The 26,044-nt window shown below is 38.5% G+C and overlaps 1 protein-coding gene across 1 annotated transcript in view; it reads right to left on the reverse strand.

The window, feature by feature from the left end:
• Positions 1–26,044, reverse strand: part of LOC150075830 (uncharacterized) — a 184,005-nt gene that overhangs the window by 15,870 nt on the left and 142,091 nt on the right. The window contains exons 8-10 of the mRNA XM_090387456.1: positions 24,359–24,490; positions 5,283–5,491; positions 767–892 (exon numbers count right to left, since the gene is read on the reverse strand). Of these exons, the coding sequence (XP_090243582.1) occupies positions 767–892; positions 5,283–5,491; positions 24,359–24,490 (467 nt within the window). The remainder of the gene's footprint in view (positions 1–766; positions 893–5,282; positions 5,492–24,358; positions 24,491–26,044) is intronic.

Below are 26,044 nucleotides of genomic sequence, written 5' to 3' on the forward strand. Positions count from 1 at the left end.
GGCTGATGCCATATAAGCATCTTTTCTTTGCATTATCTGCTACTACTAATACTAATAAACGAAATCTTGAAACATGTCATTCACTATCTGATTCATCTAACAATTATAATTATCTTTGCTGTCCACAAATAATTTCGTTCTCCACAGTGACCCATGCAATTCTAGGTATTTCAAGAGCAATATTAAAAGTGACATGTAAGGAACAACTGATTGTAGCATTTTTGATTTTATTTGTCACTAATTTAAAAGAACTTTATGATAATTATGAATATAAATATGCAGCAGAAAATCTGTAACACAATCTGATTTAATATACTAAAAATATGCTTCATTTGTTAAAATTTTAACCAGAACTTTTCTACTGAGTACTTTTTTATGGTGAAACTGTAATGGTAATTGTGTACAGAATTATACAGCAACAAAGTTCTATTATAAACTTTGAAGTACTGTTATACTTTTTTTTTATAAAAACAGTAAAGACTACTTACTAATTCAGTCGGTCAGTTAGTTTTTTGTTCCCCCCACCACCCATTTGGCACAAGAAAATTGTTATATTTCTGTTGAACAAAAATATTTTTAACACACAGAATGGAATAATTTTTGGAATATTTTTGACAGATTGGAAGAGGTTATGGTCACTGTATTTTGACAGCAGTGCCAAGTTAAAATGAAGTGTATCAAGGATGAATTAGGGAAAAAAAAGAAAAAAAGAACACAGATTCATATAAACTTTTTGTGTTATGAATAAACCACATAAGAAACTCACAGTTTCTGGAGGAGGAACTATAGGTATTGCAGCCTTTGGTCGCTTTTGAGGCAGCGCTCGAGAATGTTGCTGACTGTGTGTGTTATAGTATGTAATGCCTCCTCGGTAGATTTCCTGAGGTGGTGGCTGAAAAGAAAATTATTCTGTAACATTACAAATTAAAAAGTATATGCCTACTTAACTTATTTATAATACCTTCAATTCTTTAATATGTGCAATACCATTTAAATTTCTCTCTCACTTCTCCATCCTTCCACACTTCTGGCTATTTATTTTATTAGGTCCATCAGGAGATAATAGTGTTGGACTACCACTGGCACAACAAGAACAAGGTATGGGGCAGTGACATGAGCAGAATATCTGCAGATAAACATACCTTTTCCAATTCATTCTACAGATCCTCAATGGAATGAAGACACGGGTATCGGGATGGCCAGCACAAATGCTTGAAGGCTTCTCATGTTTCTCAAATCATTCTTGCACACGCTTGGTGTGATATATGGTTGCATTGTCATTTTGAAAGTATCCCTGCCGATAGGTATAAACATGAAACATTGTCAGGTGTACCTGATAAGCAATACAGTTAGATGACCATACAGGTTCTGACACAGACAATGCCTTCCAGTGGGCTCAGGGGATTTAAGAGTATGCCATGAAAACCTGTCCTCACATCATTATGCCCCCTCCAGTAGCTTGTACTGTTGGTAAACAACAGGATGGTTTCAGTACTTTGTGTGATTTCCTCCATATATGCATATTCTTCCATGGTGACATGTCTCCAGACCTTGTTTGTTTGTTTGTTATTTGGCTTTTAGGAGCATTAGCAACTAAGGCCATATTGCTCCAGGGATATGCGGTGGTCATTTCCTGACCTGTCCGCATCCTCCGTATTTGGTGGACACAGGCTCGAACCCCGGTCTAATCAAGAAGCGTGTGCTACGCACTGCTGCTCCTGTCCACCTGGCTACGGAGGCGCCTCTCCAGACCTCCTGCATTAAATGCAGAGGTTAATTGTTCCATCATCTTGTGACAATTATACTCAGTAATCTGCTCCAGTTGTTTAAGCACCTCACTCTGTCATCTTAATTCAGCCTGCTGTTGTTTATTCACAGATATTTCTACTGCTGTACTGGATTCTTCCAGTTTATATTCTTGCATGTGAGACCATATCAAAAACTTTACTAAAGTGTAGCTATATAAATGTCAAAATTGTTATCTACATCCAACTGCCCAATGACAACATCACAGTAATTTACCAGAACGTTTAGGTATGACCTCCCCTTTACAAACCCACGTTGGGATTTATTCAAGATATCATTCTTATCGTGATGCTAACATCCATTTACTGTGAAGAAATTAGGCACCAACTCAGCGTTCTGATGGGTGTCTATGAAAGTTTGAGGTGTAGGGTAAATGCCCTCGAAGGAATTAATACGAGGGAGCCCATCAAGCTCTCAGCTGCCCAACTCAATGCCAGAGCTCACTTCTGTGCATCAGGCAACACAATGGCTCCAAGGCAGAATGTGCTGGTCCCACAAAAACTAGTTATTGTTGGTGACTCTAATGTCAGGGAGACGGGGAATATAGTATGCAAAAAGGATAGGTGGAACAGGGTCTGGAGGCCTCATTTTAGGAAGAATATAGAGTTGCTAGAATGAGTACAGAGAAGGGCAACAAGATTGGTGAGAGGAACAAAGGGGTGCACTTATGAAGAAAGGCTTAAGTTCTGCAAGTTGCAGCATCTGGAGACTCACCTGCAAGATGATCTGATTGAGGTGTATAAGGACTTCATTGGTTTAAGCAGGCTGAATGCTGACGAGATACTTCCGCTTGCTCAGACTAAGAACCTCAGGGGGCATAAATTCAAACTGAGGAAAGACAGTTGTAGAATAGATGTGTGGAAATTTGCCTTTAGCCAGTAGGTTGTTGATTGCTGGAACAGACTTCCATCTCTTGCTGTGGAAGTTGATAGCTTAAATAAACTTAAGGCTGAACTAGACAAACATTTGGAGTGACTGGATGGGTGAAATTAGCATTAGCAGAGGCATATGATGCAAGAAAGCAAGCTTATTCGCATCAGCCAAAAAAAAAAAAAAAAAAACAACACAACCACTACTCCCATTTCACCCTTCCGTTCGTTCGAAATACCTGTCCAGCTGAGCCTTAAATTTGTTTAGGCTATCAACCTCAACAACAAGTGATGGAAGTCTATTCCACAAACCAACTGCCCACTGGCTAAAGGCAAATTTCTGCACATCTATCCGACATCCGTCCTTCCTCAATTTGAATTTATGCCCTTTCAGGTGATTATGGGCATTAGTTGAGGAAGGATCCTCAACTAATGCTAATGCTAACTTCAAACTCACAGAACCAACTTTTCATCTTTCTCGTTTATTCATTCAACTGAAATTAATTGTCAGGTGTAAGGAAGGTTGTTCCATAAAACTGCTGTTTTCTGGAACAACCTTCCTTCATACGTATTTCCTGAAAATTACATACAGAAGTTAAAGTCTAATGTCACCATATATCACCTTTTGTCTTCTCAACCTCCAACCCATGCACGGTACTAAGTAAGGTTCTAATACTTCTCATGTTTGGGGGTTTCATAAAAAAAAAAAAAAAACCTCCCCCATCTCTTCGTCCTTCCCTACCTCTCCTTAATATATAATATTCACTAAAATGAATTTCTTCATCTCGTATCTCTCAATGGGGACCAGGTCTCAGTAGCCCAACCACACCAGCATTACTTTATGTGATCAAAAGCTAAAATTCATTAATTTTTTAAAAATACTTCTAGCATTATTACTGTATAAACAAATTAAGGGTTTTAGTGATTTGGACAACCTTTATGTACCCTTTATAGCTACTTAAAGTGTTTTTACATGTAGTATTTGATTGCTGAAGGATTGGCTATTATTGCACTTTCCTTTTCAGTGTTTAAGATTATTAATAACAGCACACAAATAACACTTAAGTCAAAGCACAAAGAATTTTAAGAGAACTACTATAATAAAGATACCTCTGCATTAAGAGCTCTTTTAATTTTGAAATAAATTTTACAGATTATCAACAATAACATATGAGGGTCACTCAAAAACATTAGCTACCCAGGTAACAAAAATAACAGGACAACCTAATCATTTTTTATTCATTTTTTCCTCAAAATATACCCCTTGAATTCAATACCAGTCTTCCATTTTGAGGCAAAGAGGAAATACCTGAAAAGGTATTTCTGAAAAAACCATTTACAGCTTCCTTGGGGTCATAAATGGCTGGGATTCATGATGTTTCTTCAGCTTTCTGAAAAGGACTTCCATCTTTTGTTGTAGAAGTTGATGGCCTAAATAAATTTAAGGCCGAGCTGGACAGGCATTTGGAACAAATAGAGGGGTGAAATGGGAGGATTTTTTTTTTTTTTTTTTTGGCTGATAAGCTTGCTTTCTTGCATCATATGCCTCTACTAATGATAAGGAAATAATCACTGGAGACCAAGTCTGTACTGTGGGACGGTTGGTTTAATACCAGGAACCCAATCTCATAATTGTTTTATGTGATGTGTGTACAGGAGCACTGTCACAAGGAAATAACACCATATCAATTTCCCTGCTCCTTTACAGCCCTCTGAAATTTTTGAGAACAGCAGCATAAGCATTTTGTGCAGTCACACAGCTTAAGAGAATATACCTTTTTGGCTAGGAGGAAATTTATGGATCAGACTAGACCTGGAAGAATATTTTTTTTCTTTGAAGTTAATATATGAACCATCTGCTACTGAATTCTTCCCCACTGTAGTTTCCTTTGTTATATAGATAATATAACATTATTTATAGATTATTTATACTCTTCAACATATGATGCCTTGCTGCATTGACTTTGCTTTAACATTATTATGTACACCTTTTGGCATCTCTCATATTGTGTGATTATCTTCACAACTGGATTGTCATGTCTGCAATATCAGGGTATCTGCCCACCCACCGATGAAGGGCCAACAAGCCTTGAAACGGTGCTGTCTGGGTGGTGCCCACTTAGAATAAGTAACCAATAGTCTTCTCTTTTAGTGAAGCGTTACTTATTCGAGGTAGGGCAATACATAGCAACTCGTTGTGAAGGATGAGCACAATATGTGATACAGATAAAATGATGCCCTTTCACACTACAAACACAGTTTTTTCATTTAAGAGTTTTCTATGGTGTATATACACCAATATTATATAGATTAACATGGAAAAATAATAGCAGAATCATTTCTTATATACAGACTTTAAAAAAAAAAGAGGAATATCTGTGATTATAAGAATAATTAACTAAAACTGCCATTTTGCTAACTATATTCAAAAACGGGAAAGCATTTTTGAAGCTATATATATATATATATATATATATATATATATATATATATACACACACACACATACATACAGACACATATACACTGTGTGTGCACACGTGCACATGTGCATCATATCAAAGAGTGAAAGAAATTACTAACATTTACAAGATCATCACAACTCACCACCGCTGCTGGTGGAGGAGGAGGAGGTGGGGAAGTGAACTGCTGGAAAGGATACTGCGGATAGCCTGCTGGTGGTGGGGGTGGAGGAGGAGCATAATTCACTAATCCAGCATTAGGTGCTATGTATGAACTGGGCAATACGGGCTGAGCTGTAGGCAACGTTACTGGTGGAAAGATACGTGTTGGGCTTGCTATGGGTGGCCGCATAGCTAGAAAAGAAATTTTAAATAAAGAATGTCAGCATACATGCAGTTATCAACAAGAATAAAGAAAAACAGAATCAAAATAGTTAGCATTTAAGTTTAAGGAAAAATTGATAATTATATGAAATGATAAAAAAGTAAAACTGCAATGAAACAATTAAGATCAAATTTTAATATTTGAAACACTTAGAATTAGCATTAGTAGGCATATAATGCAAGAAAGTTTATATAGCATCAGCCAAAAAAAAAAAAAAAAAAAACACCCTTTCCCATTTCACCCAAACGTCTGACTAGTTCTGCCTCGAACTTATTAAAAACTTCCATCTGCCTACTACGACAGATGGAAGTTTCTTCAAACAATCAACCACCCATGGCTAAAGGCAAATTTCCACACATCTAGTCTACAACCATCTTTCCTCAATTTGAATTTATGTCCACTCAGGTGAGTAATCGAAGCAAGAGGAAGAATCCCATCAGCACTGAGCTTACTCAAACTACTCAAGGCCTTACACACCTCAATCAGGTCACCTCAAAGGTGCCTAGCCTCCAGACACAGCAATTTGCTGAACTTATGCCTTTCTTGGTAACAGCAACTTTTTGTTCCATTCACCAATCTCGTTGCTCTTCTCTGTACTCGCTCCAGCAACTCTACATCCTTCCTAAAATGAGGCCTTCAAGACCTGTATGCAGTACTCAAGGTGTGGCCTGACCACTGCCTTATAAAAGGGGATAATCACCTCCTTATCGCTGATTGAGGTGTATAAGGCCTTAAATGGTTTGAGCAAGCTAGTGTTGATGGCATTCTTCCTCTTACTCCAATTACTCACCTGAGGGGACTAGCAAAGTTCCTGTATATATCACTGACAAGATACCATGAGCTACCCTTGCAGCCTGTTTGCACTATTAGAAAACTTTATATCTGATTGCACAATTATCCCCAGGTCTTTTTCATTCTCCACTGCCCTGTAAAAAAAAAAAAAACGTACAGTACATGTACCAATTGTGTGGCAGTAGTACCATACAATTGGTCACCTCCTTATCCCTGCATAGAGGACGATATCCCCTCCTTAAAGATATGACATATTAATATATGCCATATCTTTAAATTTTAGAAATAAGTCATATCATCATCATCATCATCAGCCATTTTCAATCCACTGCAGGATGAAGGCCTCTCCAGCAACTTTCCAGTTCCTTCTGTTTTGAGCACTGGCCATCCATTTACTACTCAAAAACTCATGAATTTCATCTATCCATCTCCGCCTTTGTCTTCCAGGTTTTCTTCTAGCTCCTCTTGGGTACCATTCTGTTATTTTCTTAGTCCATCTGTCATCATGTCTTCTAGCTATGTGTCCTGCCCAAGACCATTTTAGTTCTTTAGTTTTGATAAGAATGTCCTTTACTTGAGTTTGCTGCCTAATCCATGTGTTTCTCTTCTTATCTAACAGTCTGATTCCCAATATAATTCATTCCATTCTTCGCTGTGTAGTTCTTAGCTTCTCTTCCATTCTTTTGATGAGTGCCCAAGTTTCACTTCCATAAGTCATGGTGGGGAGTATACATTGGTTCATTATTTTACGTTTCAGACAAACTGGGATATTGCTCTTCAGTATGTGACTATATTTCCTGAATGCTATCCATCCAAAATTTATTCTTCTCTTGACTTCCAGCCATTTATCATTATTACAGCTAATAACTTGTCCCAGATAAGTATATGACTCCACCTTTTCAATTACTGCTCCTTCAATCATTATTTCCCTTTCCGTGGCATACTTGTTCATCATTACTTTTGTTTTAGCCATATTCATCTTTAGTCCAAAATCCTTACTAACTGTGCATAACTGATTAAGATTTTCCTCTAATTCTTTGGGATCGTGGCTTATGACCACAATGTCATCTGCAAATCGTAAATGGTTTAGGTACTCTCCGTTCACATTGACTCCTTTCTGCGACCAGTCTAATCTTCTGAAAGCTTCCTCAAGGGCAGCAGTAAACAGCTTCGGAGATATTGTGTCTCCTTGTCGGACTCCTTTCTCGATTTTAAATTTCTTACTGTCTTTGTCTAGTCTAATAAAGGATGTAGCACTCTCATATATTTTCTTCAAAATCATAATATATGGAGTATCTATGCCTTGTCTTTCCAGTGCCCCAAACATTGCCTTATGCTGTATGGAGTCAAATGCCTTTTCATAATCCACAAATGCCAGGCATAATGGTGTTTTATATTCATTTGCTTTCTCCATTAGCTGTGATATTACGTGAAGGTGATCCATAGTTGAGAATCCTGTCCTAAAGCCAGCTTGCTCTTTCGGTTGATTCTCATCAAGTATTCTTTCTAATCTGTTAGTAATGACCCTTGTGAACAACTTGTAGATATGGGATAACAAGCTAATTGGTCTATAATTTCCAATTTCTGATTTATCTCCTTTCTTATGCAGCAAAACTATGATTGCATTATTCCACTGCTTAGGCATCACACCTTTTCTAATGCACTTTGTGAAGAGCCTTGCCAGTTTTTGTGTTATGTCTCTTCCTCCCAATTTTAACAACTCTACAGTAACTTCATCTTCCCCCGGGGCTTTCCGATTCTTCATTTTCTTCAATGCATGTTCTACCTCATCAGGAAGAATACCGGGTATGTCGTATGTGTTGCTACTTTGCAATCCATCTTCCCCACTGCTGGTATCATTCCCTCGCTCCTTGTATAATTCTCTATAGTAGTCTTCTACTATTTGAATTATGCCTTCTCTGCTGTTTATAAGTACACCATCGCTATTCTTCAGTTTCAGTATCATTTGTCTTTCTGTATTACTGCTCATGGCTGCTGATTTAAATCCTTTGTTTTCCCTTAATGCTTGTTCTACTTTTCTTGTGTTAAATCTTCTTATGTCCTCTCTGAGTCTCTTTCTAATGGCTTTGCATAACTCAGTATACTCAATTTTCTCCCTGTCAGTGTTTTTCTCGCTCTTCATTTGTCGTCTTTGGTTCATCATGACAAGTGTTTCTTGACTAATTTTTTCTTCTTTGGATTTCTGTTTCCCTATAAGTTTCTTGGGCTTTATCACTTTCAGAAAGTCATATAATGCTTATTAATAATCATATACACACTCATTTTTCTGACCTGCATTCAAACCAGTATGCTATGTTAAATAATTAATTAATTTTTAATGAGCATATTAGCATTAGCATTAGTAGAGGCATATGATGCAAGAAAGCAAGCTTATTCAGCATCAGCCAAAAAAAAAAAAAAAAAAAACCCCTCTCCCATTTCACCCCTCCGTTCGTTCGAAATACCTGTCCAGTTGAGCTTTAAATTTGTTTAGGCTATCAACTTCAACAACAAGTGATGGAAGTCGGTTCCACCAACTAACCACCCGCTGGCCAAAGGCAAATTTCCGCACATCTATCCGACATCCGTCCTTCCTCAATTTGAATTTATGCCCTCTGAGGTGATTATTCTGAGAAAGATGAAGAATCCCATTGGCATTGAGCATGCTCAAACCATTCAAAGCCTTATACACCTCTATCGGATCACCTCGCCGGTGCCTAGTCTCCAGACTCTGTAATTTGCAAAACTTAAGCCTTTCTTCGTAAGAGCAACCCTTTGTTCCATTTACTAATCTTGTTGCCCTTCTCTGCACCCGTTCCAGCAGCTCTACATCCTTCTTGAAATGAGGCCTCCAGACCTGTATACAGTACTCAAGATGTGGCCTAACCATTGCCTTATACAAGGGAATAATCACCTCCTTATCCCTGCTAGAAAAATTCCTGTATATCATTGACAAGACACCATGAGGTACTCTTGCAGCTCGTCTGCACTGCTCAGAGAACTTCATATCTGCCTGCACAATTACCCCCAGGTCCTTTTCATTCTCCACCACTGTCAGTGTAGTACCGCAGAGTTGATATATTGCTCTGGGGTTACTGTTACCCATATGTAGTACTTTACATTTGTCAATGTTAAACTTCATTTGCCACCTCTCAGCCCATCTGTTCAACCTTTCCAGATCCTGTTGCAGCAGCATAGCGTCAGTAGTGTCCTTAACGACCCTGCCAACCTTTGCATCATCTGCAAACTTAGACATTAAACCTGATATCCCATCATCAATATCATTCATAAACACCGAAAACAACAATGGACCCAACACTGAACCTTGAGGAACTCCACTAATAACATTAGTCCACGTTGAGCAGTGTCCATTGATTACCACTCTCTGTCTTCTGCCACTCAACCATCCCCTTATCCATAGCAGCAATTTGCCTCCAATGCCACACTGCTCCAATTTGTGCAGCAGTCTTCCATGTGCAACAGTATCAAAAGCCTTTCTAAGATCCAAATATATAATATCAAAGTTATTCCCTGCATCCAGTTCTTTTGTGACTACATCATAGTATCCAATCAAATTGGTCAGGCAAGACCTGCCCTTAACAAAACCATGCTGCGTCTGAGCTATAACTGAATTCTTGCCTAGATGATCCTGCAGTGCTTCTTTAACCAGTGCCTCCATTAATTTACCTGGAACAGAAGTTAAACTAACAGGTCTATAATTACTTGTGTCAGCCTTTGATCCTCCTTTGTGAATTGGGGTTACATTTGCACATCTCCAGTCTATGGGTACCTCCCCTGAGTCCAAAGAAGCTCTCATAATTATGGCTAGGGGTTTGCATACTTCCTTTGCTGCCTCCTTTAATATAACTGGATAGATCCCATCCACCCCAGGTGCCTTTTTTATGTTTATCCTCAACAATCTCTCCTCCACTTTCCTCTCAGTTATTACAAAATCGTCCAGCTCACTGCCAATGTTTACTTTACCTACATCATTCTCCTTCCTGAATAACTCCTCATGCGTGAATGTAGATGCAAAATACTCGTTTAGATTGTTAGCCACCTGAGCAGGATCCTCAACTGTTGAACCATCAATATCCAGTGGACCAATCTGATTCATCCCTTTCCTTCTCGAGTTCAAGTATGTAAAGAACTCCTTTCTGTTTTTCTTTGCATCCTTTGCCAAGGATTTTTCGTAGTCTGCCTTTGCCTGCCTAATCTCCTTTGTGACTTGGTTACAGACCAACTTATATCTATCATAGGCTTCCATTTCACCCATTAATTTGTATGTATCCCATGCATTTTTCTTCTCTGTCACATGTCTCATTAGTCCATCTGACAACCATTTAGGCCTAAACCTTGAACAATATTTCTTAGTTGGTATGTAAAGCCTGGTAGCCACCAAGATTAGTTCCTTGAATGCTTCCCATTTTGAGTTTGCTGTTGGTAACATCATCAGTTGGTCCCACTGTATAGAATTTAAATACTGTCTCAGACCATCATAGTCGCCTTTACGAAAACAAAAACCCTTCCCTTTACCTCTGATGGTAGTTACCTCCTTGAGTAAATCCCACTTCAACACACTGTGATCACTGCCACCTAGTGGTTCATTTATCTGCAGGTTCTTAATGCATGAAGAATCACTACTGATAATCAGATCAAGAGTATTGCTCCCTCTTGTTGCCTCAAGAACATGCTGATGTAGAAAACAATCATCCAATAAATCCACAAAAGCCTTGCTAGTGTGCGAGTGACCAACCCACAAATTCCAGTCAATATCTGGGAAATTAAAATCCCCCATTATAAGACTCTCTGATTTACTGGCCCACTCTATTTCCCTGTACAATATATTATTATACTCATCAGAGTCATTAGGCCTATAGCACACTCCTACTCTCAATTTTGATTTCCCTATGCTTATGTCACACCAAACTGACTCGACACTGCCCTGTCCATCGATGTCAACTGGCTTCACTTCCTTTGACTTTATGTGTTTCTTAATTAATAGCATAACCTCTCCTCCCCTCCTGTCCTGTCTATCCTTTCTATATACATTGTATTACTCACATATTACTCACATATGGTCTTATTTTACAGAATACTACCATTCTGCAAAATAAAGGCTAAACACTGATTTGAGACTAGGTGAATGCTTAGTCATATCTCTGTCTCAGTCATCAAGACTCCTACACTAAGTTACTGCAGTTACTAGAAAGTGAGGAGTTGTTTTCAGCTCTTTTATTAGAGCATTGATAGAATCTGGCAACAAATTTGAAATGTCACTTTCTATTAAATTTAGTGCAATCCAGCACTTGTCACAGGTTATAAGTACTTGACTAATTTTGAAAATTAGTCACACTTATAATTATCCTGTGAATCAACAGAATGATTATAAGAGTTTTTGACTACATACTTAATCTAGAAAACATAATTGTTATTGCGAAAAACAAAATCTATGACAACTGCAAATAGCCCTGTCAGATGAATTCGGAATTGTCAAAAAGCAAATGACAGAACAGGTCATAATTTTAAATACCTGGGAAAATGACTAAATTGGGAAGGAAGATTACAAGATGAAGTACCACACAAGTTACAAAATCATCAAGAAGATAGTAATAGTAGTAACAGTATTCACCACATAGTGTAAAGAAGCCACAGGCTTTTGCTGCACTGGCAAAAAAAAAAAAAAAAAAGCCCTTCCAACTAGATAAGAATATACAAATTACAGTAGAATGTCAGTTATCCGGAATAATTTGAAAGGGTGATTTTTTTCTTTTTTAAATTAATGGTAGTATTTGAGACAAATGTTTATTATGTTACGAGAGTATTTCTGTTTTTTTTTTTTTTTTACTTCGTATATCTGGTGAAATATTGGATTAGGAAACCACGAGTGATAGAGTTTAGTCATTTGCTTCCGTTAACCTAATTTTCTATAGCATATTTCTTTCGCTTCATTTCATATTATGTTTAGTTTAGCCCCAGATTTGGTAAGAATAATATCGGTCCAAAACTGTGCATTTTATTATTTTTCTCTGTTTTTTTACGGTAAAATGTCAACGGAAAGAAACAGCATTGAAATGGGCAGAAAACAGGAAGAATGCGATATAATAAAATTGATATTTTTAAAAAAACTTGAGAGATTTAGTAGCAAATAAGAAAAAAAAAAAAAGAAAAAAAGAGGTCTCAACAAATGAAACAAAAATGCCATAAGCACTAGAAAAGAAAAATAAGGGTAGGAATAAGGGTAGCAAAAATAAGGATAGAGTCATTAGGTGTTACACACCTAATGACTCTGATCAGTACAATGAACAACTATACACAGAAATAGAGTGAGCTACTAAATCAACATGTCTTATAATGGGGGATTTTAACTACTGAGATATTAAGTAGAACTTGTGGTTAGGTCATTTGCACACTAGTAAGACTTTTGTGGATATATTAGATGATTCGCTTCTACAGCAGCAGTTTGAGAGGCAAAAGAGGGAGTAATACTCTTAATCGAGGCAGTGTTAGGTGGGTCGGAAAACTGCTAGCTTGGGGGAATACACGGACTAATAGATTAACAGTAGCCACTGGCAGAGGTGAAAGTGATTCTTGCATTGGAATGACTATCAGCCTGGAAAACAATATGCAGGGTATTTCAGAGACTGCTGGGAGTCATTGTGGTACAAGTAAACACATGAGTTGTGTTAGGGTAGCTAAGAATAGGAACAGGTGCATGTATACTTGCATGTACACCAATGCTAGGAGTTTGGTGAATAAATTTGATGAATTTGAGATATTTCTCAAAACATCAAAGGCAGATATTGTTGGGATATCAGAGAAGTAAAGCAAAAGGCTCAAGCTAATGGAAGTGCAGTGGCTCAGAGCAGAACTGAGGGGGGCAGTTGTCCTCTGACTCACAGCCTTATAAAATGCACTGTTTGCTTGATGTTTGCAGAGCAATCGGGTACGGGACTTGACACTGCCAAGGGGGATGTCTTTGTGTGTGCGCGATGCAAGGAGTGTAACGATATCAGGAAACAACTCGGCGTTCTTTTGGGCCTATATGAGAGCTTGAAGGACAGGGTGGATGCCCTCGAAGAAACTAAATTGAGGGGCCCATCAAGCTCTCAGCTGCCCACATCAACGCCAGAGCTTGCACTTGGGCATCGCGTGACACAGAGACAACCCCCAAGGCAGAATGCGCTGGTCCCGAAGGAACTAGTATTTGTTGGTGACTCTATTGTCAGGGAAACGGGGAACATGCTTTGTAAAAAAGATAGGTGGAACAGGACCAGGGTATGTCTGCCAGGGGCAAAGGTTGATGACGTTGTACAGCGAATATCATCTTTTAAGGGCACAAAAGGTGATATAGTTGTACACGTTGGCACTAATAATATTAAGAGTAGGAGACCGGCAGAATTACTTAACAAGTACAGGTCACTGTTGAACAAAAGCCGAGAATTAGGGTTGAATTTGAAAGTGTCTGCAATTCTGCCCAGACACGATAGGAGGGAGTATATGATGAGAGCCTTGTCGATCAATTCGGCCCTGGAAAGATTGTGCAAGGCTCAAGGGGTAGAATTTTTTTCAGCCTGGACTGTACTTGTTAACAGGAGAGATTGCTTCTACAGGGATGGGATACACTTAAATAGAAAGGGTGCAAGAATATTTGCTGATGCTATCGAGGCAGTGTTAGGTGGGTCGGAAAACTGCTAGCTTGGGGGGAGACAAAGACCAATAGATTGACAGTAGCCACTGGCAGAGGTGAAAGAGATTCTTGCACTGCTTCTATTAGAATGAGCAGAAGCCTGAAAAACAAGATGCATGGTATTTCAGAGACTGCTGGGAGCCATTGTGATACAAGTAAACACATGGGTTGTGTTAGGGTAGCTAAGAATAGAAACAGGTGCAGGTATACTTGCGTGTACACCAATGCTAGGAGTTTAGTAAATAAATTTGATGAATTTGAGGTATTGCTCAAAACATCGAAGGCAGATATTGTTGGGATATCAGAGACGTGGTGTCACACAGATATAAGGGATGCAGAACTGCAATTTGGGGAGTACAACGTCTACAGAAAGGATAGACAGGATAGGAAGGGGGGAGGGGTTATGCTATTAGTTAAGAAACACATAAAAACCAAGGAAGTGAAGCCAGTCGACATCGCTGGACAGTGCAGTGTGGAGTCAGTTTGGTGTGACATAAGCATTGGGAGATCAAAATTGAGAGTAGGAGTGTGCTATAGGCCTAATGACTCTGATGAGTATAATAAGGAACTGTACAGGGAAATAGAGTGGGCCAGTAAATCAGAGTGTCTTATAATGGGAGATTTTAATTTCCCAGATATTGACTGGAATTTGGGGGCTGGATACTCACACACTAGCAGGGCTTTTGTGGATTTATTGGATGATTGTTTTCTACATCAGCATGTTCGGGAGGCAACTAGAGGGAGTAATACTCTTGATTTGATTATCAGCAGTGATTCTTCATGCGTTAAGAATCTGCAGATAAACGAACCACTAGGTGGCAGTGATCACAGTGTGCTGAAGTGGGATTTACTCAAAGAGGTAACTACCATTAGGGGTAAAGGGAAGGGTTATTGCTTCCGTAAAGGCGACTACGATGGACTGAGACAGTATTTAAATTCTATACAGTGGGACCAACTGATGATGTTACCAACAGCAAATTCAAAATGGGAAGCATTCAAAGAACTTATCTTGGAAGCTACTAGGCTTTACATACCAACTAAGAAATATTGTTCAAGGTTTAGGCCAAAATGGATGTCAGATGAACTAATGAGGCATATGGCAGAGAAGAAAAATGCATGGGATACTTAAAAATTAACACATGACACAGAAGCCTATGATAGATACAAGTTGATATGCAACCAAGTTACAAAGGAGGTTAGGCAGGCGAAGGCAGATTACGAGAAATCCTTGGCAAGGGATGCAAAGAAAAACAGCAAAGAGTTCTTTACTTATGTAAACTCTAGAAGGAAAGGGATGAATCAGATTGGTCCACTTGATATTGATGGGTCAAGTGTTGATGATCCTGCTCAGGTGGCTAACAAACTAAATGAATATTTTGCATCGACATTCACACATGAGGAGTTATTCAGCAAGGGGAATGCCAGAGGTGTATTCAACTCTAGCAGTAAGTTACAGAATCTTGAAATAACTGGGAGTAAAGTGGAGGAGAAACTGTTGAAGATAAACACAAGAAAGGCACCCGGGGTGGATGGGATCTATCCAGTTATATTAAAGGAGGCAACAAAGGAAGTAAGCAAACCCTTAGCCATAATTATGAGAGCTTCCTTGGACTCAGGGGAAGCACCCATAGACTGGAAATGTGCAAATGTGACCCCAATTCACAAAGGAGGATCAAAGGCTGACACAAGTAATTATAGACCTGTGAGCTTGACTTCTGTTCCAGGAAAATTAATGGAGGCACTGGTTAAAGACGCACTGCAGGATCATTTAGACAAGACTTCAGTTATAGCTCAGACACAGCATGGTTTTGTTAAGGGGAAGTCTTGCCTGACCAACTTGATTGGATACTATGATGCAGTCACAAAAGAACTGGATGCAGGGAATAACTTTGATATTATATACTTGGATCTTAGAAAGGCTTTTGATACTGTTGCACATGGAAGACTGCTACACAAATTAGAGCAGTGTGACATTGGAGGCAAATTGCTGTTATGGATAAAGGGGTGGTTGAGGGGGAGAAGACAGAGAGTGGTAATCAATGGACACTGCTCATCGTGGACTGATGTTATTAGTGGAGTCCCTCAGGGCTCAGTGTTGGGTCCATTATTGTTTTCTGTATTTATAAATGATATTGATGATGGTATATCGGGATTAATGTCCAAGTTTGCAGACGATACAAAGGTTGGCAGGGTTGTCAAGGACACTACTGACACTATGCTTCTGCAACAGGATCTGGAAAGGTTGAGCAGATGGGCTGAGAGGTGGCAAATGAAGTTTAACATTGACAAATGTAAAGTACTACACATGGGAAACAGCAACCCCAGAGCAACGTATCAACTCTATGGTACAACACTGACAGTGGTAGAGAATGAAAGGGACTTGGGGGTGGTTGTGCAGGCAGATATGAAGTTCTCTGAGCAGTGCAGACGGGCTGCAAGAGTAGCTCATGGAGTATTGTCAATGATATACAGGAATTTTTCCAGCAGGGATAAGGAGGTGATTATTCCATTGTATAAGGCGATGGTCAGGCCACACCTAGAGTACTGTATACAGGTCTGGAGGCCTCATTTCAAGAAGGATGTAGAGCTGCTGGAACGAGTACAGAGAAGGGCAACAGGATTAGTGAATGGAACAAAGGGGTGCTCTTACGAAGAAATGCTTAAGTTTTGCAAATTACAGTGTCTGGAGACTAGGCACCAGCGAGGTGATCTGATAGAGGTGTATAAAGCCTTGAATGGTTTAAGCATGCTCAATGCTGATGGGATTCTTCCTCTAGCTCAGAATAATCACCTGAGAGGGCATAAATTCAAATTGAGGAAAGACAGATGTAGGATAGACGTGCGGAAATTTGCCTTTAGCCAGCGGGTGGTTGGTTGGTGGAACAGACTTCCATCCCTTGTGGTGGAGGTTGATAGCCTAAATAAGTTTAAGGCTCAGCTGGACAGGTATTTTGAACGAACAGAGTGGTGAAGTGGAAGTGGTTTTTTTTTTTTTTTTTTTTTTGGCTGATGCTGCATAAGCTTGCTTTCTTGCATCAAATGCCTCTACTAATGCTAATGCTAAGTGGTGTCACACAGATATAAGGAATGCAGAACTGGAATTTGGGGAGTACAACGTCTACAGAAAGGATAGACAGGATAGGAAGGGAGGGGGGGGTTATGCTATTAGTTAAGAAACACACAAAATCCAATGAAGTGAAGCCAGTCAACATCGCTGGACAGTGCAGTGTCGACTCAGTTTGGTGTGACATAAGAATTGGAAGATCAAAATTAATAGTAGGAGTGTGTTATAGGCCTAATGACTCTGATGAGTATAATAAGAAACTGTACAGGGAAATAGAGTGGGCCAGTAAATCAGAGAGTCTTCTAATGGGAAATTTTAATTTCCCAGATATTGACTGGAATTTGTGGATTGGTCACTCACACACTAGCAAGGCTTTTCTGGATTTATTGGATGATTGTTTTCTACATCAGCATGTTCGGGAGGCAACTAGAGGGAGTAATACTCTTGATCTGATTATCAGTAGTGATGCTTCATGCATTAAGAATCTGCAAATAAAGGAACCACTGGGTGGCAGTGATCACAGTGTACTGAAGTGGGATTTACTCAAAGAGGTAGCTACCATCAGGGGGAGGGACAGGTTTTTGTTTTCGTAAAGGCGACTACGGTGGTCTGAGACAGTATTTAATTCTATACAGTGGGACCAACTGATGATATTACCAACAGCAAATTCAAAATGAGAAGCATTCAAAGAATTTAACTTGGAATGCTACTAGGCTTTACATACCAACTAAGAAATACTGTTCAAGGTTTAGACCTAAATGGATGTCAGATGAACTAATGAGACATATGACAGAGAAGAAAAATACATGGGATACATGTAAATTAATGAGTCACATGGAAGCCTATGATAGATATAAGCTGGTCTGTAACCAAGTCACAAAGGAGATGAGAAATCTTTGGCAAAGGAAAACAACAAAGAGGTCTTTACTTATGTAAACTGTAGAAGGAAAGGGTGAATCAGATTGGTCCACTGGATATTGATGATCCTGCTCAGGTGGCCAACAAACTAAATGAGTATTTTGCATCTGCATTCACCCATGACGAGTTATTCAGGGAGAGGAATGCCAGCGGTGAGTTAAACTCTGGCAGTCAGTTAGATGATTTTGTAATAACTGAGAGGAAAGTGGAGGATAAATTGTTGAAGATAAACATAAAAAAGGCACCCGGGGTGGATGGGAACTATCCAGTTATATTAAAGGAGGCAGCAAAGGAAGTAAGCAAACCCTTAGCCATAATTATGAGAGCTTCTTTGGGCTCAGGAGAGGTACCCATGGACTGGAGATGTGCAAATGTGACCCCAATTCACAAAGGAGGATCAAAGGGCGACACAAGTAATTATAGACCTGTTAGTTTAACTTCTGTTCCAGGAAAATTAATGGAGGCACTGGTTAAAGAAGCACTGCAGGATCATCTAGACAAGACTTCAGTTATAGCTCTGACACAGCATGGTTTTGTTAAGGGAAAGTTTTGCCTGACCAATTTGATTGGATACTATGATGTGGTCACAAAGAAACTGGATGCAGAGAATAACTTTGATATCATATATTTGGATCTTAGAAAGGCTTTTGATACTGTTGCACATGGAAGACTGCTGAACAAACTGGAGCAGTGTGGCATTGGAGGCAAATTGCTGCTAGGGATAAAGGGATGGTTTAGTGGGAGAAGACAGAGTGGTAATCAATGGACACTGCCCATCGTGGACTAATGTTATTAGCGGAGTCCGTTAGGGTTCAGTGTTGAGTCCATTGTTGTTTTCTGTATTTATAAATGATATTGATATTAATGTCCAAGTTTGCAGACGATACGAAGGTTGGAAGGGTTGTTAAGGACACTACTGACGCTATGCTGCTGCAACAGTATCTGGAAAGGTTGAGCAGATGCGCTGGGGTGGCAAATGAAGTTTAACATTGACAAATGTAAAGTACTACATATGGGAAACAGCAACCCCAGAGCAACGTATCAACTCTGTGGTACTACACTGACAGTGGTAGAGAATGAAAAGGACCTGGGGGGTAATTGTGCAGGCAGATATGAAGTTCTCTGAGTAGTGCAGACGGGCTGCAAGAGTAGCTCATGGTGTCTTGTCAATGATATACAGAAATTTTTCTAACAGGGATAAGAGGCACCTCCGTAGCCAGATGGGCAGGAGCAGCAGTGCGTAGCACACGCTTGTTGATTAGACAGAGGTTTGAGCCCATGAACACCAAATACGGAGGATACGGAAAGGTCAGGGTTTGTTTGTTTGTTTTGGGTTTTAGGAGCATTAGCAACTAAAGCCATATTGCTCCGGGAATATGCGGTAGCCATTCCCTGACCTTCCCGCATCCTCCATATTTGGTGGTGACAGGCTCGAACTCCGGTCTAATCAAGAAGCGTGTGCTATGCACTGCTGCTCCTTCCCACCTGGCTACGGAGGTGCCAAAAGATCAGGGAATGACCACCGCATATCCATGTTGCAATATGGACTTAGTTGCTAATGCTCCTAAAAACCAAAATAACAAACAAACAGCAGGGATAAGGCGGTGATTGTCCCCTTGTATAAGACAATAGTCAGGCCCCACCTTGAGTACTGTATAGAGGTCTGGAGGCCTCATTTTAAGAAGGATGTAGAGCTGTTGGAATGAGTACAGAGAAGGGCAACAAGATTAGAGAATGGAACAAAGGGGTGCTCTTACAAAGAAAGGCTTAAGTTTTGCAAATTGCAGTGTCTGGAGACTAGGCACCTGCGAGGTGTATAAAGCCTTGAATGGTTTGAGCATGCTCAATGCCGATGGGATTCTTCTACTTGCTCAGAATAATCACCTGAGAGGGCATAAATTCAACTTGAGGAAAGACAGATGTAGGATAGATGGGCGGAAGTTTGGCTTTAGCCAGCAGGTAGTTGTTTGGTGGGACAGACTTCCATCCTTTGTTGTGGAAGTTGATAGCCAAAATAAATTTAAGACTGAAGTGGACAGGTATTTGGAAGAAACGGAGGGGTGAAATGGGAGCGGGGGATTTTTTTTTTTTTTTGGCTGATGCCACATAAGCTTGCTTTCTTGCATCATATGCTACCCTATCCTTATGACTTTGATCACCCCTTTATTTCTAGGGATTAGTCCCCCCCCCTCCTCCTACCTCAAACCTGGTATAGAGTGTAGAGGACTCGCCACTACACTCAATACCAGGGATCACCAACTATATGCACACGAGCATCAAGGTGCTCGTGTGAAAAATTGGAGCAATCGCCCATAGATCCCTGGACCATGTTGGATTGTTAGGTCACTGCTAACATGGAGTACACTAGGATGGGACATTATACTTAAGTCTTGCAGCAACGGCCTTCCAAGTGTAATAGGCAAAGAGGTAGTAAAATGGTTTCTTTGGGGCTTTTCCAAAAGTCTTTTGGTTTCCTTTATTCCAATTTCCTTGAGTCTTTTAGATGACTTTCATCAACCGGTGAAATACCACCACTTTGCTTATTGGAGGCTTGAAGTGGTGAAACCCATGTTTAGTCTCTAGAGCAAAGTTTCCGGCATTCCCCTCCCCCCATACTTCTCCTTCAACCCATGCACGGTACTAAGTACTATAGGTTTTGATACCTTTTATGTTTGGGGTTTTCATAAAAAAAAAAAAAAACCTTCCTTGTCCCGAAGTCAGAAGAGAACCCTATAAATCTAGTGATTTTGTGATGTAAATATCTTGGTAGTTTAAATCTTGATATGCGTCATTGGAGAAAGCAGTGTAGGGTACTGAATTTAAGAGTTATCATTAATACAGTATGGCTGCAGGAAAGTGACCCAAACTTAATAGGATATGGACAGGAAGAAACCTGCCATTAATGAGAAAAGATTACAGTTGAGTCTTTGCTTTGCCTTCATGAAAAGGGCGAGCAAGATTACTTTTAGTCTCCAAGTGTAGAAGTTTTACAGAATAACGACAGTGTTTCGAGGAAATGTTTTTCTAAGAATTTTTCAAAACAGCCTGAAAAGGAAAGTATCCATTTTGGGCAATTCCACTAAGATTTTAAACAAGGCCATTGGTGAGCACACTTATAGTTTCCCAGTCCTTTTTGGATACAAGTATATGTGGGTAATTGAAGAGGTTTATTTTGTGTTTAATTGGGTGCTTTTGTGAAAATTTTAACAATTTTATATGTTAAAATAAAATCAAAAGTATATAATTGCTCTGTATAATTTTATATTATATATTTATTTTTAGGTGGACCCGACAAAGAGTAACTTGATATGAGTGGAAGATGACAAATGGGAGAATCATATCACTTCAAAAGTTAATGGGAAGAACAGTTCTGCTTTATGTGTAATGGAAAGTGTTTGTGTATTGTGTTGTAATTCTGTGGCAGTAGCTAAGAAACATAACATTGAGAGGCATTTTAAAACGAATCATGACACAGACTATCCACATAACTCTGCTATAAGAAAAACAAAGTTTGTGCATTCAAGTCTGAAATTTCAATTCAACAGTCACTTTTTTACTAAGCATATTGATAAGTCTTCAAATGTAACAATATCATCTTTCAAAATTGCTTATGTTCTTGAGAAAATAAAAAAGCCGCTCGAGGATGGAAAACTAGTTAAGGAAGCAATGTTGTCTGCTTTTTGAAGATTTCAGCAATAAGTTGGCCATTATTTTGTTGACTAAAGATTTACAACTATCTGCTAACACTATAAAAAGGAGGGTAGAGGGAATTTTAAAAAATTTAAAGTCACAGTTGATGAGTGACCTTCAACACCTGTGCCTATTATTCATTACAAGTTGATGAGGCAACAGACATAATAGCACAAATAGCAGTCATAGTTTGAATGTTTTTTAAAATAATTCAGTGAACAAGAAGCCTCTAACAATATTTTTTTGAAAGGTAAAGCTAGAGGAGAAGATATTTATCAAGCATTTAAAGATTATGCTTCTGAAAACAAAATTCCTCTTCAAAAACTAGTGTCAATGACTACCAATGGTGTACCTGAGGTGGTTTTTCTGTTGTCAGACATTCATCTTCGCATAATGATCATATTTTTGGGATGAAAATGATTGAAAATAATATTGATATTCATGGGTAAAATTAATTTTAGCATATGATAAGTACCGTACAATAAAACAAAAACTAATAACAGCTTCAAACACATTTTTTATAGCATAGATTTAATATTATAATATTTTTAAATATTATAAAAGAAATATTTTTTTCTTTTATTTTGCTCTGTGAAAGATTAGCTTTTTTCTCGTATTTTTCCAAATTACACTGCTCAACAAAATTAACAGAACACATAGAAAACGTGGTGTAACTAGTGCAGCTTGCAATGAAGCGGGACAAAATTTGGTATGGTGATTTACCATAGAAAAACAATGAAATGGGGAGACAGCAAGAAGCTTCAGACAGGTATAAAGGACATTTATAGGAATAGTATAAGAATTACCAAAAAAGGTCACATTATAGAAGTCAATATAAGATGCTCAAAAATATGGTAACATGACATCAGTGTGGCGTATGATTCCTCAACAGCTAAACAGGCCTGACAGTGGTGAATCATATCTATAAGATTCCCTGGCAATAAATCCCATTCTTCCACCAGTGCAGACCTTAGATCACCAAACAACCAACATCACATTGCACGCTAATAGTTGGTTATCAGCGTGCAATGTGATGCCAATGTGTGTCTCACACATACTCAATCAGATTTTAAGTCTGGTGATCATGCTGGCAGTCATTGGACATCTTCAGTTTCAAGATATTCCTCCACCACATGAGCTCTATGTGCATGAAAAGAAAATCATGGCCAATGGCACTCCTAAAAAGTCACACGTAGGGTTCAAGGATCTGTTCTCAGTACCCCTATCAAAAACATGAAGAAGGGTTTGGTCACTGATCATTATTCCGCCCCACACGAGAACACTGCCTACACCTTAAGTGTCGCTTTCTTTGAAGTTGGAGGAATCGTACCACACTCCTCGTTGTCTGCAGATGAAATAATGTCTAGAATCTGTTTGTAGGCTAAAACAGAACTCATCAGAGAGCAGAACTGTACCCTATTTGTCAGGGCTCCAAGTCACATGTTCATGGCACCAGTTTCAACTAGCTCTACAGTGGTTTGGGATTAATGGGATACAAATCACTGGCTTCCTTGTGTAGAGTCCACTTGAAAATGTTTTCACCTGTGGCTGCAGCAACCTCAAGAGACAGTTGATGACAGGATGTTGAAATAGGGTTCTGTATTTCTGTTAGAGTCAGATAGTGGTCTGTTCTGGTCGATGTAGCCCTTGGGCAACTTTGGGCAGCTATTCTTGTAATGGTTCTTGTATCCTGAAACTGCTTCCATAGTGCCGAGACGACACTGCGTAACACATTAAGCCAACATGCCACCTTCACCAGCAACTATCCGGTTTCAGCTTGTTCAATGGTCCACCACCTCAAAGAATGATCTAAATGACACTGACTTGCCATCCTGAGTACTGTAGATGTGGCTATCCTACTGAGCAAGCCAAAAACGGGAATGAAGTGATGTGGTCACAACCCGTGTTTTTATAGGCATGAATAATCTGCATAATGTGCGGCACTGTAATGTAGATTGATATCTATCGGATACTCAGCATTAGCATGCCAAGATGCCTATATATCAAATATTCATCTTCAGCGACACTGTTTGCAATAAAATATTAAAAAAAAATTTTGTTCTGTTAATTTTGTCAAGCAGTGTATGTTTGGTAGTGATGGTTGTAGTGGTACCTGTAGCAGTACCAGTAGTAGTAGGAGGAAGAATACTAATTTGTTCTCATATTGTGATCTTTTAAATTTGCAGCTGCTGACATATTTGATTTGATTTGATTTATAAAATTTACATCATAACTCTGCACAAAATTCTGAATGCGAATTTACTACCTATACAAAATAGATATTGATGCAAAAGTAAACTAAATTCAACTTTAAGCATATTATCAAGTGGTAGATGACTTTCATCAACTGGTGAAATACCACCACTTTGCTTATTGGAGGCTTGAAGTGGTGAAACCCATGTTTAGTCTCTAGAGCAAAGTTTCCGGCATCCCCCATACTTCTCCTTCAACCCATGCATGGTACTAAGTACTATAGGTTTTGATATCTTTCGTAGTAGTAGTAGTAGTAGTGGCACATGATGCAAGAAAGCAAGTGTAGGAGCTTATGCGGCATCAGCCAAAAAAAAAAAAAAAAAAATACAAAACAAAGACTTATGAAATTAAACAATAAAGAATTTTTTTTAAAATATAAAAAAAATTTCAAACAGAGAGAATATACACATTTGGTTCATTATGGCTTACCAAAACTTTCTTGATAAGGAGGGGTATAACCTTGAAAAGCAGCAGGGGTCATCAGTGGTGGACTTCCAGCTTGCTGGTTGTTTGTAGGCATGGCTTCACTAGCTACATAAAGAGCAGGCTGATAATTTGGAGCTAGAATAAAAGATTGACTTTTAATTGAAAGGCTAAACATAGATCACTTTATAAACATGTTAAGATAATATACATTACTATAGTAAGGGTGACAGAGAAATGATATTGGATAGTGGAATATTAGGAATCAAACTACAAATGACTTGAAAGCATCAGAAATATTCTCATTACATATCCTACAAACAATAAGGATGTTGTAAATTTAAAGTGACATATTTACATACAAATTAAACAAAAATTCTCTACAACAGAAATAAAAGTAACTTCACTAAGGAACATTATATTCTGAAAACCTTGTTGTTCAATTGATTTCTTTTAAAAATTCTTCTTCCAAAGTACTAGCAGCATAACACAGATCATCTGAAAAAATGGTCTGCATTATGCAACTTTAAAAATAATACTGATGTAATTCCCACTTTGTTTACAAATTAATGTAAACAAAATGGGAATTTTGATATACTGTCATTTATCAGCTTGTTAACAGCTATTTATAACTGTATTTTCATTTGTTTCTTCACAGGATTGTCTGACATCATTACGAGCACACTTTAAGGATGAACTGAATGATTTATGCAGAAAGCTGTGCTTTAAAGAGAAACCTAAGAAGTTTTATTTAGTTTTAGTGTTCATAGATCTTTTGTTGCAGAAATGGATTTGACACCTTGAAAATGGTCTAAAATTGTATCCTTACTCTAACATCCTTCCAAAAGCAGCCTGAGCATGAAAAGAGCTTTTGCCAAGACTGAAGTCACATCTGCCAGCATAGAACCTGTGTGATTTAAGTTAATTGGAAGCAAAGGTACATAGTGTTTGAGGTGAGGCACCACCAGTGGTTTCCTACAATTGTGCCAAGCAAAGGTACAATGAGAGTGGGTGTAATCTATAGACCAGAAGGTTGTGAAGAGAAGGACAAGAGTCTCTACATATATATGGAAAGGGCAAGCAAGAGCAAATGTCTTGTTATGGGTAATTTCAATCTGCCCCAGATTGATTGGAATAAGTAAGAGGGAAATTCACCTTGGGGAACAATATTTTCTAAATAAACTAGATCAGAGGTTCCCAACTTATTTTAATCGCAGAACCCTTTTCAAAAAAACCTTGATAAAAACTTCTGGAACCCTGACAATTTTTACTGATTATAAATAAAACAACAAATCAAAAAATCAAAAATAATTTATTGAAAATACAAAAAAAACAAGATTAATAATGGAAAAGCAAATATTATTAATTCAAACTGATAATTAACGTGAAGGATTAAACGTCTTCTTTTCTTTCAATATTCTTTCAAAATTAGGTTTAATTGTGGACAGCTGAATTCTAATATCAGGAGTGGCATCCAACTTACTTCTGTACTTTGTTTTTGTCGTAGTGTAGAGTGAAAATCTGCTTTCACACAAATATCTGGTACTAAACGGCAACAAACAACAAATTGCCTTTTTGAATAAATTTGGATATTCTTCTTTTAAGTCACACCAAAACTCATTTAATGAAACTTCATTAAATTTAACTTTTATTTGGCTATTTGATGTCAGGTCGATGAGATTTTCATATTCT

Source organism: Mastigoproctus giganteus, chromosome 13 (assembly GCF_048544385.1).
Source record: "Mastigoproctus giganteus isolate SK-2022 chromosome 13, ASM4854438v1, whole genome shotgun sequence".
Classification (NCBI taxonomy): domain Eukaryota; kingdom Metazoa; phylum Arthropoda; class Arachnida; order Uropygi; family Thelyphonidae; genus Mastigoproctus; species Mastigoproctus giganteus.